Source organism: Amphiprion ocellaris, chromosome 8 (genome assembly GCF_022539595.1).
Source record: "Amphiprion ocellaris isolate individual 3 ecotype Okinawa chromosome 8, ASM2253959v1, whole genome shotgun sequence".
NCBI classification, from domain to species: Eukaryota; Metazoa; Chordata; class Actinopteri; family Pomacentridae; genus Amphiprion; species Amphiprion ocellaris.
Genome location: NC_072773.1, coordinates 30,935,975 through 30,952,368, shown reverse-complemented (window position 1 = coordinate 30,952,368; position 16,394 = coordinate 30,935,975). Strand labels below are relative to the sequence as shown.

The following is a 16,394-nucleotide window of genomic DNA, read 5'->3' as shown; positions in this document are numbered from 1 at the left end:
TACTACTGCTTGTACAACTATACTACAGCTACTATTAATCGTCTGGTATTTGGTTGTCAAGCTGCTAGCTCGCCTTAGTGTTTTGCTAGTGGCTAACTAGTTAGCTCTCATAGACTGGAAGCTCTTAACAAGATTTCATAATGAAAAAAGAGCCAAAAACTATTCTTACCTATGAAAAGTCATTCCAGGTTTCCTTGTCTCAATTGTACGACGCAGTGTGTAATTGTATGCAGCATAGTTAGCCAGCATACTTGTTTCCGTTTTCACGCCGTCTACATCAAGGAATGCACTGAAACTTTGCCCCCATTAGCTTAGCCTCGCTGTAGCACGCAGCTCAAAGGGGCGTGTCCTATCTACTCATTCATATCTATAGAATAACGGTGGCTGCACATAAGGACGCCTGACGTTGATTAGCTGCGTAAATACCATTATATACAGTCTATGGTAAATACGTATGTGAATCGCATCATTGGCTGCAGCAGCCAGTCACTGGTCACTCACTGACTCACATTGAAAAATAGCACAGAATGAATTGTTACGTGTTTATTTTATTTACAATTTAGGTTGGATTTTTTTTTTGTGCGCAGCGCAGATTTTCTGTGCGCGGAGACCGTGTCAGCAGTGCGCAATTGCGCACGCGCGCAGTTTAGAGGGAACAGTGGTCACGTCCTGACAACAGAAAATGAGCACATATTTAAAATGCATTTTATTTTCCTTTACAAGAAACAAAAGCAGACAAAGAAATAAGATGAAGGGGAAAGGGAGTGGGAAACCAGTATATAAAGAGATGCAACCTCTGGCGTCCTGAAAAAAATATGTACAATTCAAAATAATATCCATACAAAACATGCCACATACAATAAAAATGATCATTATATTTATTCATATTCCCTAAAAGTATCTCTGCTGTACAGATGCAACATCTTTTTAAAAAGTAGGTGAGGTTAAAAAAAACCTTCAATTTGAGCAAACTTTTATTAAATTATAAGATATGCAGAGAACTTAAATTAAGATTCAGAGAAGTTAAAAATTATTTAGGCTAAAATCCAGTGAGAGCGGCATAATGTCTCGTCATGGTCTTCCCTTGAAATAGAAACATACCAAAAAATATATATATCAACTGCTTCGGATACTTGATCAATATCTACCACTTTAGAGAAGTTCTCTGTTATACTATGAGAGTGCAATTCATTACCAGGTTAAGTATGGGATTAACTTTGAGTATTACATCATAACATACATTAGGCCAAGTAACCATTTCACAAGGTTTACCAACACATTCACTTCTATAGGGAAGATATAAAAAAGCAAAACACTAACAATATTCTAGGGAGTTCAAGATTTTCCATTCAAGACTATATTAATCCAATTGTGACCGATTAAGGGACAGGTTTTGGTAATCAACAAGCAGTAGCATAAATAAAAAGAAAAATAAACACGAACAATATTACATAAATACAAATGCTATGCACCATTGTACTGCTTTATGCAAGAAGTGATTTTTATGTCTCATTATCGACTCTCCGCATGAATCCAAACGGTTCTGCGATCACCGCGGACTTCTCGTCGCAACTGATTGGAGAAGACCGGACAGTTTTCTCATACCTATTTTAACAAACTTGTCTCAGAGCTTATAGCAAAAAACACTAATAGAAAAACAGGTAAATGCAAAACACTCTGGTTCATATACATAAAGATATTAGTTTGCCATTTTACATATATTTATATTTATTTACAGCTTTATCTTTGTTAAAATGATATCCAGTGGTTGATTTTTTTTTTTTTTCCAATTTTATTTTTCTACACGTTTTGACTTTATTGATTACAAAGGGGCTGGATAAAGAGTTGCTGTCCCCTAAATGCATATACTATATTTACAGTTTGTACAACTTTGCATTTTTAAATCATGTGAGGTCATAGGTTAGGGGAAGGAGGAAACAAAGTAGTATGGGAAGGTGGAGTTTTAGTAAAGCTCCCTTTAAAGACTTTTTTTTTTCATTCATCTTACACAGAAATGAAAACAAATGCCCTTTTTTCCAATAAGTCTTTCCCTGCCATCAGTTCAGCCTCAAGAAGACAGTACCAGCACTAGAAAAAGCACACTACAGGGGGAAGTAGAAACACTGCAGGCTGGACTCAGGCGGAGGAAGACTTACTACAGTAAAATTTAACAACAGTCCATTAAATAATACAGAGAGGAAGAGGCATGATTCAAAGTTTAAGGTCGAGTTGTGAAAAGATCGAGCTGTTGGGGAATAAGAAGCATTAAATGGGACAGTAGTCATACATCCACTGGCTCGTTTTTTTCTTTTTAAACAAATGAAACTTCGATTTACGAAGCAACCAGCTAAAGGGTACTTGGTTACTTTCTGATTTTCATAATCTTCTCCAAAGACTATGTGATCCTTGAGCCGTCCACTCACCCCGTTTACTGTCTCGAGCAACTCAAAAAAGGCGGATGTTATTGTGCTTTCACACAGCTAATAGCATGGTTTTTGAGATTCATAAATAAAAAGAAGAAAAAAAAATGCCAAAAAAAAAAGCAAAAGCTACATCAATATCCAGGATGATTTGGTGGCATACAGGACACCCACTAAGCTTGATTGTGATTTTAATGCAATATCTTATCAAAACTGTCATATATTTCCTCTGTATAAATAATTCATGAATAATAATTATGTTGGCTCATTATTGTAAATCATCATCAGCATAGAGTAGATAGAGCAAACCTGCTGCTAAAGATTCCCTGCTTGTCCGAGAAGGCTAAGCCCATAAAAACAACCCCCTCCCCCCACCGCCGATACCACCGCCCCCACCCCCTATTTACCCCCACAGAGTAATTCCACAGTAGCAGTTAACAGTTTTTTTTATACAAAGCAGTCACTTCCCGCTAAATCAGTGAGGTAGACTGGGTCCGACTAACCCACCTTGGAGCTCCATACAGTCACCACATCTGGTGCCGCTGGAGCAACACATCAAAAGCATCTCAAAATTTATATTTACTTACATCTTTTTTTCTTCCTCCATCGATCATATGTAGTTCTTACTCAGAGCCACATCAAGATTGTCTAGCTAGCCAATATCCGTGTTGTCGTCGTGAGTCATTGATGGGAAAGTGCCTTTTTTCTGGGAGGTGAAGGGGGGGAGGTGTGGTCAAGGTGGGACAGGAAATAGGTCCGACTTCAAAACATAAAAATGCATCCTTAGTTCATTCTTAGTATTTTTAAATGGCTTTTTGTTGAAGCTCTGGCTGAGCTCTGCACTACAACAACTGATATCAGAGGGTCAGAATCATTTGGTAGATGTTGAGGATTGTTTTCCAGCCACTGTAAGCTTATTGAGAAGAGAAATAGTCGAGGAAAAGGTGGGGTGGTCTGGCTGAGGAAAGGGTGATTCATTAGTCCAAACATGAAAGTTAGCCCCACCATCAAAGCTGCTGTTGATGTAAGGTGGTCGGTTGCTTTTATTGATTAATGCTCTTCAAACCTTTGGCTACAGGTGTCAACACTTTTAGTCTTTCAATAGCAGAGGCCAGCCTTCCTCCACATCTTTCAGGACAGCTTATGCACTGGCTATGTAGGATTCAAAGGCTTTGGCGCAGGAGTGTTCTGGTGCCGGCGAGATGGCAAATCTCCATTTTCCTTTCTCCTTGTTAGTTCATCCACTTTCGGCAATTCCAGGCTCCGCAGTGGCAAGGGATCTTGTGCTGATCGTCCTCAAAATCAAACTGGTAGTCGTACGTCAGCTGGAATGAGAAAACAGAGACAGTCAAATGCTGCTTTAGAAAAAACACAGACTTCCAAAACATGTAAAAAAGGTACCAAACAAAGGTGAAATGTGAGTGTGAGTTATGTAATGCACTGCACCTCTTCTCCCTTAGGGATCCTGCGGCTGGATATGATGATAATCTTGTCTTCTTTGTCGAATGTGACAACCTCAGCAACACAGTTGGGGGCACAGGAATGGTTGACATAGCTGGGAAGAAGAAAAAAATAACCTAGTTTAAACACACCCTATACTTAAGGGTTTACAATGAGGCAGCAATTTACAAACCGGCGCTTACCGAGCTGGGCCTCCTGTTAGAGTGGCATCAATCACCTGCTCGTTGTTGATGCGGAACATGTAGATGCCACGGTTCTAAGATAGAAAAGGAAAACATACCCATTAAGTAAATATATCATTTTTACTGACCTAAATTTCTTGTTGGTCCAGCTGTAAAATAAACTTGGTCAGCCCACCCACATGAATGTTCTTTTTAAAACTTCCCCTTGTGTGTTCATTCCATAATCTTTAACCAAAAAGAATGCCTTCTGTGTGTTTTGGAGTACCTGTGATTCGTAGATCTTCTCACGACGATTGGCCACCTCGTTGCGTATGACGGTGCCAATGTACTCGATGACCATGGTATGTTTCTCCAGATCCTTTGCAGCGTACAGCCCCAGGCCCTGAATGCGGGACCGTGCCAGATACACGTTGTTCTTCCACTCGGTTTTCAGACGCCGATACTGGGAGGACTTGGAGTGGACGAACTGCTTGCTGTACGGTGTGTTGAGCTCTCCAGTGAAGGTACTCTGGTAAGCCTTAGAGACGCTGGTGCTGTTTAGAGTGTGAGGCCTTGAGACAAACAGGGAAAAAAATGTGAATGTTGACCCACTTCATTCATTCATTTAGAAAAAGTTAGAACAGAGCATCAAATGACAAAATATATGAGTTGTTAAAGCTACAGTCCTCAACATAGGACCTCGTATTTGTTCAGTTATCAAACTACAAAACAACTTTATTTTTATTTTATGATACTCTTTTTTCCATCTACTGCAATGGAATATGTTGCCCAGTGAAGGACAAACTTCAGAAGCATGGATAACCTCACAAATCATTGTTCACCATTTAAATCTGCTCCTTGCTGAAGCTGAATAACTGCACAAAAACACTGATATTTAAGTCAACATGCCTGTTCAAAAACACTTTAAATGTCTTCTGCCGTGTTCAGTATTTCTTACAAATCAGCTTCTTTTGTCTTATTGCTAGAATAATGTCCAACCTCTTGCAGTGTGAGGAAACCTTGGGCTCAGAGCGAGCACAGCCAGTGGGATTAATCATAAGTGGAAGCTCCATCAGAGGGTGTCGGCCATATCGAAACTGGTAGTTCTGGCAGTTCTCCACTCCAGGTAACTGAAACACAACAAAGTGCAAAATTCATGCAGTCAATCATGCAGTTCTAAGTACAGTAAAGCCATTATATCATACCAGTGTTGTGTGGATACAAATCCCTCTTGTCACATGGATTCAAGTTACTATTTCATCCTCATCTCTCACCCCTGTATATATTGTAAATATTATTACTACTGTTCTATTATTATTTTATTCCTATTACTATGTCTATTGCTACATAAGCTGATGTAACAATGTAAATTTCCCCTGGCGTGGGGAGAAATAAAGGATTTATCTTATCTTATCTTAAGCTTTATACGATATGACTGTTCATGATGTTTGGTGTAGTCTGTAAGAGGGTTTTTTAAAAGCTAACACTTTACAACTCCCTGTGATGAAATTGATCATAGGCTTCAGTTATATTTGGGTGATAAATCCAAAATAACTGGGACAGAAAGTGCCACTTCTTCTGGATGCAAATTCTTACCGACTCAGTGATTCGCATGACAGCATGAACTGTGAGGCCATACATCTCCTCTCCCTTGACATGTTCAGTGAACAGCTTCAACATGGATGATTCATCTCGGAGTTTAGCCACCTGCTGAACTACTTGATCCCAGATTCCTGGAGAAAAAGATATTGACATAAATTCAGTCATTGGTCAGGAGAGTTATTGGAAGCGGGAAAGTATTGGAAAAATACAACATTGAGAGAAACCACATAACAATTTGGAGTAGCGCTCTTACGTTCTGGAGTAGTTTCGCGGTACTGCAAATCTTCCATGCCATGCTCCAGAACGCGCACCTCAAACAAGGGGCGGCCATCATCTTCGCTGATGCGGCAGCGGTAGCGACAGCGCTTGTTGGGAACCCGCGTACTCCAGTAGATGCGTGTGGCCTCATAGCCAACAGGGAAGATGGCAGTGGGTGAGTGAAAGTTGGCCATTTGGGAGGGTAGCAACTGGCCAATAGCATGAAAGATGAGACCCCCAACACGAAACAGGTGGATACGGTCCCCTCGCTGCAAGATGCTGGCAATCTGCTTCACCTCATCACGCTCAATATAGACGCGGCGTAAAACAGCAAATGTACTGAGTTCGTCGTCACTGGGGCCCTTCAGCTTATGCTGGGTGCACAACATGGTCTTATCTTTGAAGAACATGCAGCGTGCCCGGATGGCACAGGCAAAGTGGTAGACATTCGGGCAGCGCAGTCTGTTGCAGCTGTTGGTGGCACCAGTCTTCTGGCAGTACGCACACAGAGTCCGCAATCCGCGACGCAGGGCTACCTCCACGTTGATAAGGGCACCCCCCTGCGTCTCATACACTTCCGTGGACCACAGAGCACAATTAAGGTGCACCCACAGGTCCACATCAATGTTCAGCAAACGTGCAGGCCCATCAGTGGCACCATCACCTTCCTCGTGGCAGAAGCAGCATTTGCGCTTATCCCGAGGCAGCTTTTCTGGTCGAAGAGTGATGCGCAGCCGTTCCATCAGTTCAGACACTTCACGACTGCTCTCTTTCTTAGACCCACCCTTGCGTATTGTTATGACAATCTGAAGCCGCTTCCATCGAATCCCCTTCCATTTTTTCACTTTGGGGTGCACCACCTCTTCATGAGGAGAGAGAGGCCTGCGTTGCTTCAAAGCCTTCGGAGAAGACTCTAAGGTGCTGGGAGAATCCTTAGGAGGTTCGGCTGAATCAGCGGCCACGTCCTCTTCCTTGATAACAGGAATTGGAAGATCTTCTGTAGGAGCAGTGGGATCTGAAACTGCAGGGGCAGTTGATGGATCAGTGGCTGGCTCTGGTGCAACAGCAGCATCCTGAGACTCTGTGATTTCAGCTGGTTGAGCAGCTTCAACAGGAGGATCAACGTCCTGTTGAGGCTCAGTCTTGGTCTGAACATTGGTGGGACTGGATGGTGGCGGGGATGGAGAAGCTGAAATTTTCGAAGGTTCGGCTTCACTTGCTGTAGCTGGGAGAGATGGGGGAGGCTGAAACGGAGATGGTGGTGGAGACTCTTCCACTGGTATAACAGGAAGGTGGCGCACATCCAAATCATTTACTTTGGCTGTGTAACAGTGCTGGACTGGTTGGTCTTCCTTCTCAGGAAATTCCTAAGAGAAAAATCCACATATGAGATCTACAGCTTTGAAGGCATATGAAGAAAAAAATATTTGTTTTAAATACAGTTTGAGAACTGCAGCGACCAACCTGTTTAATAAGTGCTAGAATGTCCACCTGTTTCTTCAGTGTACAGCCAGGTAGAGAAACATCAAACTGCCTTAGCCACTCATCCTGACCAGGTGAATCACTGTCTTTAGGACACAGTGACCCTGGAAAACATTACCACCTTACCATTAGTTTTCATTTATGGCTTAACAAATTTGTGTAAACGCTAATTATACTAAAACTCTGCATTAGTGTTTGACAGCAATGTCAGTGGAGTTACTCTAGCATAGTGGCAAAACTGCTGAAGTAACATGCTCAAATTATAAACAAGAAATTGGCACCACAAAAGACTAAAAATGCCAGGGCTAATTTTACTAGTACATATTTAGAATTAGACACTGCTGGACAATTTCCACAAGAGCTGGTGTAGCAGATTGTCTTGACATTCACATCCTGTTGTTGTGAGCAATGTGTAAGCAGCCTAACACAAAAAGATATCAGGAGTATGCAATAAAAAAAAGTCTCTAAATGCCTACCTGACTGACCAGGAGCTTTTCCAGTCCCATCCACGCCAGACATGTCAGGGTTTTGTGTCGGGAAAGTGACCTCATAAGTACCAGGCATCCTAATGTTAAGCAGCTGGGCCATAGCCATCATCACGTGATTCAGTTTCTGAGGGGGGAAAAGGAGCCAATTTAGGGTTCTGTTAATAAGCATGTAGATAAAAAACAGGGAAAATAACAGAGTTATGATAAAATGGCTTCATACCTTGGCTGCAGCAGAAGACAGTGTGAAGGTAACAGACACCTCATTGTTTTTGGCCTTATCCCAGTGGTTGGATGTGGAAACTACTTTGCTGTCAGGTGCTTCAAAAGGTTTATTTTCTGGGAACTCTATTGAAAAAAAAATTATACATTCAACTTTTATTAGTTTGCTTTTTAACAATGAAAAATGATTTAAAGTTAGAATTAAAACTTCAACAATAAAACATAATGTAATATATTCCAAAAAATGTCCCTGTGACATGTAGGATGACGGATATAGGTAATGGTATGCGCTCCTGATGCATATGAGCACTGTTGTTGTTGTGTTTGGAAATTATATTCAGAATGTTGCATAATACCTGGGATGGCAGTTCGAGGAATGAGGGGTATGATGGGGGATATTGCTCTCTCCGTCTCCTCCTCTTTAGGCTCCCGCAGGTGAGGAAAACGTGGCGTTTCATCTCCTACATTACTCTCAGGGGATGAGGCTGGAATGATGCTTTCTGGAGCATCCTCATCATCACTCTCCATTCTGTTTAAAAAAAAAAGAAGACATTACCCACATGTATACACTTAACGAAGAGAAATCTATGTGTTCTGGCTGACAAACAACTTGTGACAATCATCCTATCATACCTGATGTCCTCATTCTGGTTATGGGGTGGGGTGGGGAGAGCTGCTAGAATGTCTACGCTCTTCACCTCCTCTGTAACAGAATCTGTACAAGAAAAACACAATATTATAGGAAACTGTCTAAAAACCAATCTCTGTCTAACTGCAGGTTAAATATTCATGACGAATTTACCCATTGGCTCTTCTGCTGGCTCTGTTTCTTTCTGATTCTCAGACAGGTCCTCCCCAGGAGTCACGCCATTCAGCAGCTTGTGCTGCACAGATGGTGGAGGAGTAGGTGGCAATGAGGATGGAGGTGTTGGAGGGTTGCTGAGGTTGCTCTGTAAAGGCAAAAACAATATGTTCTTGAGATCTAAGTTTTTGAAGACTTTCTTCTATAAGTAGCATTACCCCACGACCAATCATTGATGGTACAGGCACAGTTTAGTTATACCTTAGTAAGTAACTGAGAGTAGTAGTCTGGGATATTGTCCAGCACTGCATTTCCAAATGATCCTTTGAGTTGGGCTTTGCCATTCGCTGGGCTACTTCCAAAAGGGGCAAAAATATCCAGACTGGCGGTGATTGAAGGCTCCATCAAAGGCAGCAGAGACAGACCCTGGAGGTTAAATGTACATTAGTCTACATAACGAAGAAATACTCTTCAAAACATCAATGGAAAAATCAATTGGGAAATTAATTTTGCCATCCTTTTACCTGTTTGAGTTGTTTTATCAGAGCCTCAGCACTTTTTCCAACTTCTTCTTTCTTATTCTTCTTCCGTGAGGCTGGCCCTCGGTCTCCAGCTGCCTTATTAGTGCGCTTTGGCTTTTGTACAGGAGCCCTTTTTGTTATAGACTGTAAATCCTGTAAACATCAACAAAATGAGAGCGGTTTTCCCCACAATCAACATGACAGCAAAAAGAATGATTTCACTTAACAGAAACATACCTCCATATTTCGTGGAGTCCCTTGAAGTTTTTGCTCAAGCATTGCCAGTTTGCTGTTGATGTGACCATTGATCTCATTATGGATACCTTCTGAAGGCCTCTGTGCACCAAGCTGAAGGTTCTTGGTTCTCAGGAGTTTCTGGAGTAGTTGTTGTCCAGTCTCAGATCTAGGGCCTTGATTCCCAGGGTCTCTAGTCATGTTTCCAGAATTAATAAAGCTAGTATCGTTCCCAGAAGGAACTGTTTCACCTGTTACTTCCCGCTTTATAGACCCAGGATGAGCCTCTGCTGCACTGTCGCACTGAAACTCCCTTGGTTCCTGTTTAATGTTCTGTATTGTCATCTTGCATAGCTCCCCTTGTTGTGTGTGAGAAACCTGGCCTTCTGTGGCCTGCTGCATCTGCTGATGAACATTCATGCCTCTCTGTGGCCCATTGGAGATAACTGAAGATGTTTGAGATGCTTCCTGGCCTGATGTCTGAGTTTCGACTTTTAGTCCTGGACAATCAAGTGGACTCTTGGCTCCTGGTGACCTGAGTGGGGATGCCTTGACTTGGCTGTATGGACTCCCCCGTCCAGCCCTACTGTCTGCTATAGTGGGTGAGGAGACATGTGATGAATGGGGTGAGGCAGGGTGAACCGGACTCATGCCAAAGGGACCTCTTGGAGAATACGCATGTGAAGGAGAGCCCTGTACACGGCCTGCTGCAGCTGCCATTAGTGCCTGTTGTTGGTTCTGGCTGGGAGTGGGTGGTCGCATCCCCATGGCTTGATTAAATGTGTGCCGTTGTGGATCGCCAGGAGAGTTGGCTAATGGCTGACGTGGAGATGCAGGCCTCACCATACGGCCCTGGTCCATGGGGGAACGTGGCACTGGTACCTGGCCTCTCATAATATGTTGTGGCATCATCTCCCCTACTTGTGGCTGTTGTTGTCCGGAGACCATCAGCCCTTGCTGTAACTGAGGAGCAGCACCAGGTTGTTGGCCCAACATGCCAGACTGCTGCTGACTACCCACAGCTCCTGGATTCCCCATGGCTCCATATGGCATCTGATGGCCTTCCATCCCCAGCATCTGCTGCCCAACCTGAGACACCTGTGGCCTCAACTGACCTTGTTGCCCTTGACCTATTGACATTCGCAGCATCTGCCCCTGTTGGAGCTGCCTCTGTGCAATCATGGCCTGGATGTGCTGTATCTGCTGGTTTGGGGGAAGATTGCGGAGCTGAGGATTCTGGGCAATGATAGCCTGGATGTTGATAGGGGTGCGGATCTGTCCAGGAGGAACCCCAGGTCTCTGTGCCATCATCCCTTGTTGCTGGGCTCTCATCATGCCCATCATGGCCTGTTGTTTCTGCTGCTGGGCCATAAGGGCTTGCTGCTGTGGACTATGGCCCATCACAATTTGTTGTGGCTGGCCAGGATGGTTCTGTCCGATGATCTGCTGCTGCATGGTGGAATCTTGTGACTGTTGTGTGGCATTTTGTACAGTTTGCGGTTGTTGTTGAGCCAAGAAATCAATCGGCTTCCCCTCCTCTTTAACAGTCATCAAAATGGGTTTGTCAGCACTGAGAGAAGCTTGTCTCTGGAGAGTGAGTGGAAGTTGTTGCTGCTGCTGCTGAAGAACACCAGTTTGCTGGTTTCCAACCAAACCAGCTTGTTGCTCATGTACAGACTGTGGTTTTGATTGTTGCTGCTGGGCCAAATAAACTTGGTTTTGATGCTGTTGCTGCTGCTGCAATTGCTGTCGTCCCAGGTCAGTTTGATGCTCATTTGCAGAACCAATGTGGGACATCTGATTAGGAGTGGAGGGTCCACTTCTCTGTGGTGGTGTTCTTGAGTCAGGGCTAAGGATTCCACCTTCTTTAAGTCCTGAGTTTTGGCTGTCTGCAGAGCCCTGTGGTTGGGGTGTGTTACTTCCTGCTGAAGGTGAGGAGCCCATCTGTGGGGTAGACGGTTGGGAAAGCCCTCCTTGCTCTTGGCTAGACTGACTCATCAGCTGTGTTGGTTGTCTTTGCTGTGCCATTTGTTGCTGTTGCTGCTGCTGGAGATGGACTAAATTCTTGGCAACATTCTGCTGTTGCTGAGATGCAAGCATGCGTTGGGCCAGAATGTTTTGTTGTTGTGGGGTCAACTGGGCCTGGGGTCCCCTGAGGCCAGGATGACCTGGAGATCCAACCACAGTCTGTTGGCCCATCATCAGCTGAGGCCTCTGCTGCTGTGATGGTGCGGCTGGTTGGTTCCCCATCATTCCTGGCTGAGCTGCCATCATAGCCTGAGTATGGCTAATGGGCTGGCCTCCCATGTTCTGTGGTGGTGGAGCCACAGACTGGCCTCCAGCCATTCCTTGTGGAACCTGCACCATGTTCTGCTGATTGGCCTGATTTGTTAGCATTCCCTGCTGAGCATTTGTTTGTTGCTGGGCCATAAGCTGGTTCCCCATCATACTAGACTGTGGTTGAGTGATTAAACCAGACTGTTGATTTGGGTGTGGCATTGGTTGCTGGCCCATCATCACCTGCTGCTGTTGCTGGAGCTTTGCCATCTGCATCCTATGCTGAAGCTGTCTTTCTTGCAGAAGCCTGGGGTCTGCACCTTGCATTCCAGGCCCCTGTGGAAAGAATCCTGCAGGAGCCCCAGGGGGACCCGGGGCTCTGGCACCACTGGCTCCAAGAGCAGCAGGAAGTTGTGGTTGGGCTCCTCCAATAAATGGCTGCCCTTGTGGCATCCTGACAGGCATTCCACCTTGAGGCATCATGCCAGGGTTTTGGCCCATTACTGGAGTTCCCTGCTGGCCCATCATCATCTGGCCAGGCATCTTGGGAAACATATGAGAAGGACCTCCCTGTGCAGAATGACCTGGGGTATGAAGTCCAGAGCCCTGCTGATGCTGTTGCTGCTTGCTTCTGTACTCCGCAATAAGATTGGTGTGCTCCTTCTGTTGCTTGCGCACCTAGAACAGAATATTTATGAGCAAATCAATGTTATATATGACATTTCCATGTGCTTTTGCTTTGTAATATATGATTTCTACAGTTTTCTTCAGATTCTTTAAAATCTACACACCTGGTCAAGCTGTTTTTGAATTTTGCTTTGCTCCTCTGTAACCAACTTCAGTTTCTCTGCATCCGCTTCTGCAAATTCCCTGCCAGCTTTCTTTGCAGTGCGTTGCTTAGCGCACAGTGCCTTGCGGGATTTGCGGTGTACTCCAATCTGTTCCTCCAAAAATTTCAACTGCATTTGAAGTAACTGCTGGGTATGAAGAAGCCATTCTTCATATTGGTGCTGTTCTGCATCATCTGTAACAGAAGAAGAGAGCTTAAGCCATCTACAAAAGAGGATGGGAACAGCAATATAACTTCTTCCCAAACACCTAAATGTAAAAAAAAAACAAAAAAAACAACAACAACAAAAAAAAAGAGGATTGGTATAACATACTGATGATTCCTTGCACAAACTGGGGAGGGTTAGGTCTTGACTGGGTAGGATCACTTGTTTCTCCCTCCTAAACAGACACAAAAAATCCATTTGTAAATAATTCAGGTGCAAAAGACTTAAATAAAATCAGTCACTTCGGAAAAGCAATACAACGTACCTTTGGAGGTCCAGATGTAAGCTGACCTGGATCTGTGCCTGGGGCAGACGCCAGCCTCTGAGCAAGCAGAGAAACTTGTTGCCTGAAAAGAAAGCAAAGAATAAAACTATGGCTGCAGTATATTGAACAGCAAACTGTATGTAGTTTTCTAAATATTGTGCAAAAAAAGTCACAAAATACCATAACATTACCACCTTCAAAATAAAGTGACTACTATGAATCCTCAATCACTGACGATAAGCAAATTCGGCAGCTTTTAGGAAGACAGCTACACTTCATGGTGACTGGTTCAGCTGTGACACACAGATCACTGTTGCAAACAAGTGGCTGCAGAGTGATTCATCTTGTAAACAGCTGCTTGTAAGGAGCCTACGGTAGTTTTAACTCAACAGTGTGGTACAGCTTGAACCAGCAACAGAAGGCATGCACTACTGAAGACTGTCAAAAACAGTTTTGAAGAACACTGCTGTAAGAGCAATCATGCATTTATTTACTGGTGTGCAAATTCAAGTATGTTTGAACTGTCATGCATTCTCACGGCTGCACATCCTACAATGCATTCGAATGGCAATAATCATTAGGATAGGGAAAAAGTGAACAAACTATATTGTCAGAGACTAAGAATCTTTAAACTGAATATGACAATTTCAATCAGGAATGTTGTTTGTTATTTACACATTTAGTGATTTGGTGGTGAATATACGGAGAGCTTACTGGATTGAATGACACATGAAATGTATCATTCTAATATTGTATGCGCCATTGGAAAAACAATTGAAAATAAGCTCAACATAACAAGCTACTGATAAAATGAAGTCCAAACAGAACTGCCATTTTTGGCAGCGTTCCAATTTCAATAGCAATTATGTTCTTGCGGGGGCAGGAGTGTTCTCTGCTGTGTGGAAGCAGTAGACCAATGTTTCCCTCTACAGATTTTAGAAGCCAAACATTTTTTATCAACAGTGTAATTTCTACTTCCGTTGGTGTATAGATAAAACCTGAAAACTTTAAACAAATGAAAACATACTGGCTATATTTTAAAGAATAGCATAAAAAATTTAAGTGTCTATGTCATGTATACAAAGTTTTATGTTTAACAAAAATACCTGTTAATGCCAGGGGGAACAACCATGGGATCCTGCGCCAACACTCTCTTAATACCTTTAAGTGCCACCATCTTTGCCTTGGCAATGGGATCCATGATGTCATCAGTAGCAAATTTGTCCAAATCTGCAATAATATAAGGAGTTTGTTAATAAAGTACACAAAAAAAACATTATATAAGAGTAGTGGCAGGGACCAACCATGCTAACCTTTATCTGGAAAGAAACTGTTGGCCAGAGGTGATTGCTTAACCACTGGCTGCTGCTGTGGTTGCGGTTGATGTCCGAGGCCTGTATGGATCGCCGGCTGCCCTGCCCTCATCATGGCTTGCTGCTGGGCCATGGCCATGTGAGGTGGAGGTACCATTCCTGGTCCCATAAGCCTTTGCTGCTGCTGCTGCTGCATCATGTGTGGAGCACGGGGTACGATTCCTGGCTGAGCTATCATTCCTTGAGGTGGTGGACGATGGTGGTGTGGCAGCATTATTTGCCCAGGTGCCTGTGGGTTCGGATGTTGACTTGGGAGGCCAGAAAAATGAGATGCCATTCCTCCCTGGTGCAGAGAACTCAGCTGTTGCTGTTTCTGTTGTTCTTTCTTCTCGTGCTCTAGGAGATCTTGTATTAGAAGAGGCAGTTCACCATCCAAAGAGCTCTCTACCTTTGCCAAATCTACAGCAGGGGAGTGCTGCCCCCCTACATCAGGTAGCCCTAGTGGATCATCACCAATAACTCCATGTGTAGCAGCTGAAGGAAAAGGCAATGGATCAGCTTGGCCTGGTAAAGGGTATGGAAGTCCGCCTAATCGAACAGAACTAAGTGAGGCTGACTGATTTTCCGTTTGTGCAGTCTTGGCTGTTGGTGCAGTCCCACCAAGAAGCACTGACACTGCTTCTCCCATTTCATCTTTCACCACAGTCTGGCCTGGCTGCAGCTGAGGTGTTAGACCTCTGTCTTCTACTTTGACTTTGGAAATATCAGCAGTTTCTGCAGCAGCTGGCAGTTGGGTAGTAGACTTCTGTGCAGTAGCAGTGGCTGCAGTAGGAGGCTTCTGCTCTGACTCCAACTTTGCTTTCTCCTCCACTTTAGCATGTGCAGATCCAGAGGAAGATGAAGGTGCTTCACTTTCTGCTTCCACCAGCCGTAGCTGGTCTGAAAACACATCTTTAGGGTCTCCCTGATCAAGTTCAGGGTCAGTGTATGCCAGTAGGTCAAACTCATCACTGTTAAGCAAGTCATCTAGATGTGGATCATTGGTTTCAAGGTTGTCCAAGTTACCCAAGTCATCATCTCCTTTGTCAGGGTCCAAGTCCAGAGCCAAATCATCTTCATCTTCCACACCTCCATCTCCTGGAGCATCGCCTAGCCCCTCAAGGTCAGGCTCTGGTAGTTCCTCACTGTTTTCTACCCCTGCAGGCTGGGGTCCTGTGACTAGGCTTGGTTGTGGGAGCCGATGCTGTTCAGTACTACGAGTGTTTGCAGTGGAAGTAGCTGCTTGAGGCTGCAGGTGGGGCTGTTGTGTTCCCGAACCTGTAGACTGCTGAGGCAGTAACACTGAGAGTCCACCCTGTGGCAGCCCGAGCTGTGAGTCACTGCTTCCCTCTGTTTGAATGCCACCAGGTTGAGCCATGGGATGTTGCTGAGCATAAGGTGCTGCCATCTCCTGCTGTGGGACAAAGAGTCGTGGTCTTGGCTGGGGTCCTCGGGGCATAAACTGCGGTCGTAAAGGTAGCCGTTGAGAGTTGTGTCTTAATTCAATGAACTGCGGTGGGGGTCCTTGACCAAGTGGCTGCATGGTCTCTCCTCCATGTCCGGCCATCATGGTGTGAGGGTTACCCATGCCTTCCATACCCTGGATGTTGACAGCAGGATTAAGATTGTGCCTTATGCCCATAGCCTCCATGCCAGGCTGGGGGAACCTCCTAGGACCTGGAGCCTGACCCTGCCATTGAGGAGGGAATGGTGGACGGGAAAACATGCCCTGAGGTCTGGTGGGCCCTGGTAGCCTGAACATCAAAGACACACAAAAGATCAAATATAGTTCTATTC

The 16,394-nt window shown here is 44.3% G+C and overlaps 1 protein-coding gene across 3 annotated transcripts in view; it reads right to left on the bottom strand.

Moving 5' to 3' along the window:
- Positions 1-16,394, bottom strand: part of kmt2d (lysine (K)-specific methyltransferase 2D) — a 33,730-nt gene that overhangs the window by 2,040 nt on the left and 15,296 nt on the right. For all 3 annotated transcript variants that reach the window (XM_023283725.3, XM_023283742.3, XM_023283733.3), the window contains exons 35-55: positions 14,559-16,351; positions 14,352-14,475; positions 13,246-13,327; positions 13,089-13,155; positions 12,717-12,949; positions 9,652-12,603; positions 9,418-9,567; positions 9,155-9,319; positions 8,894-9,041; positions 8,725-8,806; positions 8,448-8,620; positions 8,093-8,217; positions 7,861-7,996; positions 7,367-7,488; positions 5,898-7,269; positions 5,639-5,775; positions 5,042-5,172; positions 4,329-4,614; positions 4,064-4,137; positions 3,867-3,975; positions 170-3,745 (exon numbers count right to left, since the gene is read on the bottom strand). In XM_023283725.3, the coding sequence (XP_023139493.2) occupies positions 3,653-3,745; positions 3,867-3,975; positions 4,064-4,137; positions 4,329-4,614; positions 5,042-5,172; positions 5,639-5,775; positions 5,898-7,269; positions 7,367-7,488; positions 7,861-7,996; positions 8,093-8,217; positions 8,448-8,620; positions 8,725-8,806; positions 8,894-9,041; positions 9,155-9,319; positions 9,418-9,567; positions 9,652-12,603; positions 12,717-12,949; positions 13,089-13,155; positions 13,246-13,327; positions 14,352-14,475; positions 14,559-16,351 (8,554 nt within the window). In that variant the 3' untranslated portion in view covers positions 170-3,652. The remainder of the gene's footprint in view (positions 1-169; positions 3,746-3,866; positions 3,976-4,063; positions 4,138-4,328; positions 4,615-5,041; positions 5,173-5,638; positions 5,776-5,897; positions 7,270-7,366; positions 7,489-7,860; positions 7,997-8,092; positions 8,218-8,447; positions 8,621-8,724; positions 8,807-8,893; positions 9,042-9,154; positions 9,320-9,417; positions 9,568-9,651; positions 12,604-12,716; positions 12,950-13,088; positions 13,156-13,245; positions 13,328-14,351; positions 14,476-14,558; positions 16,352-16,394) is intronic.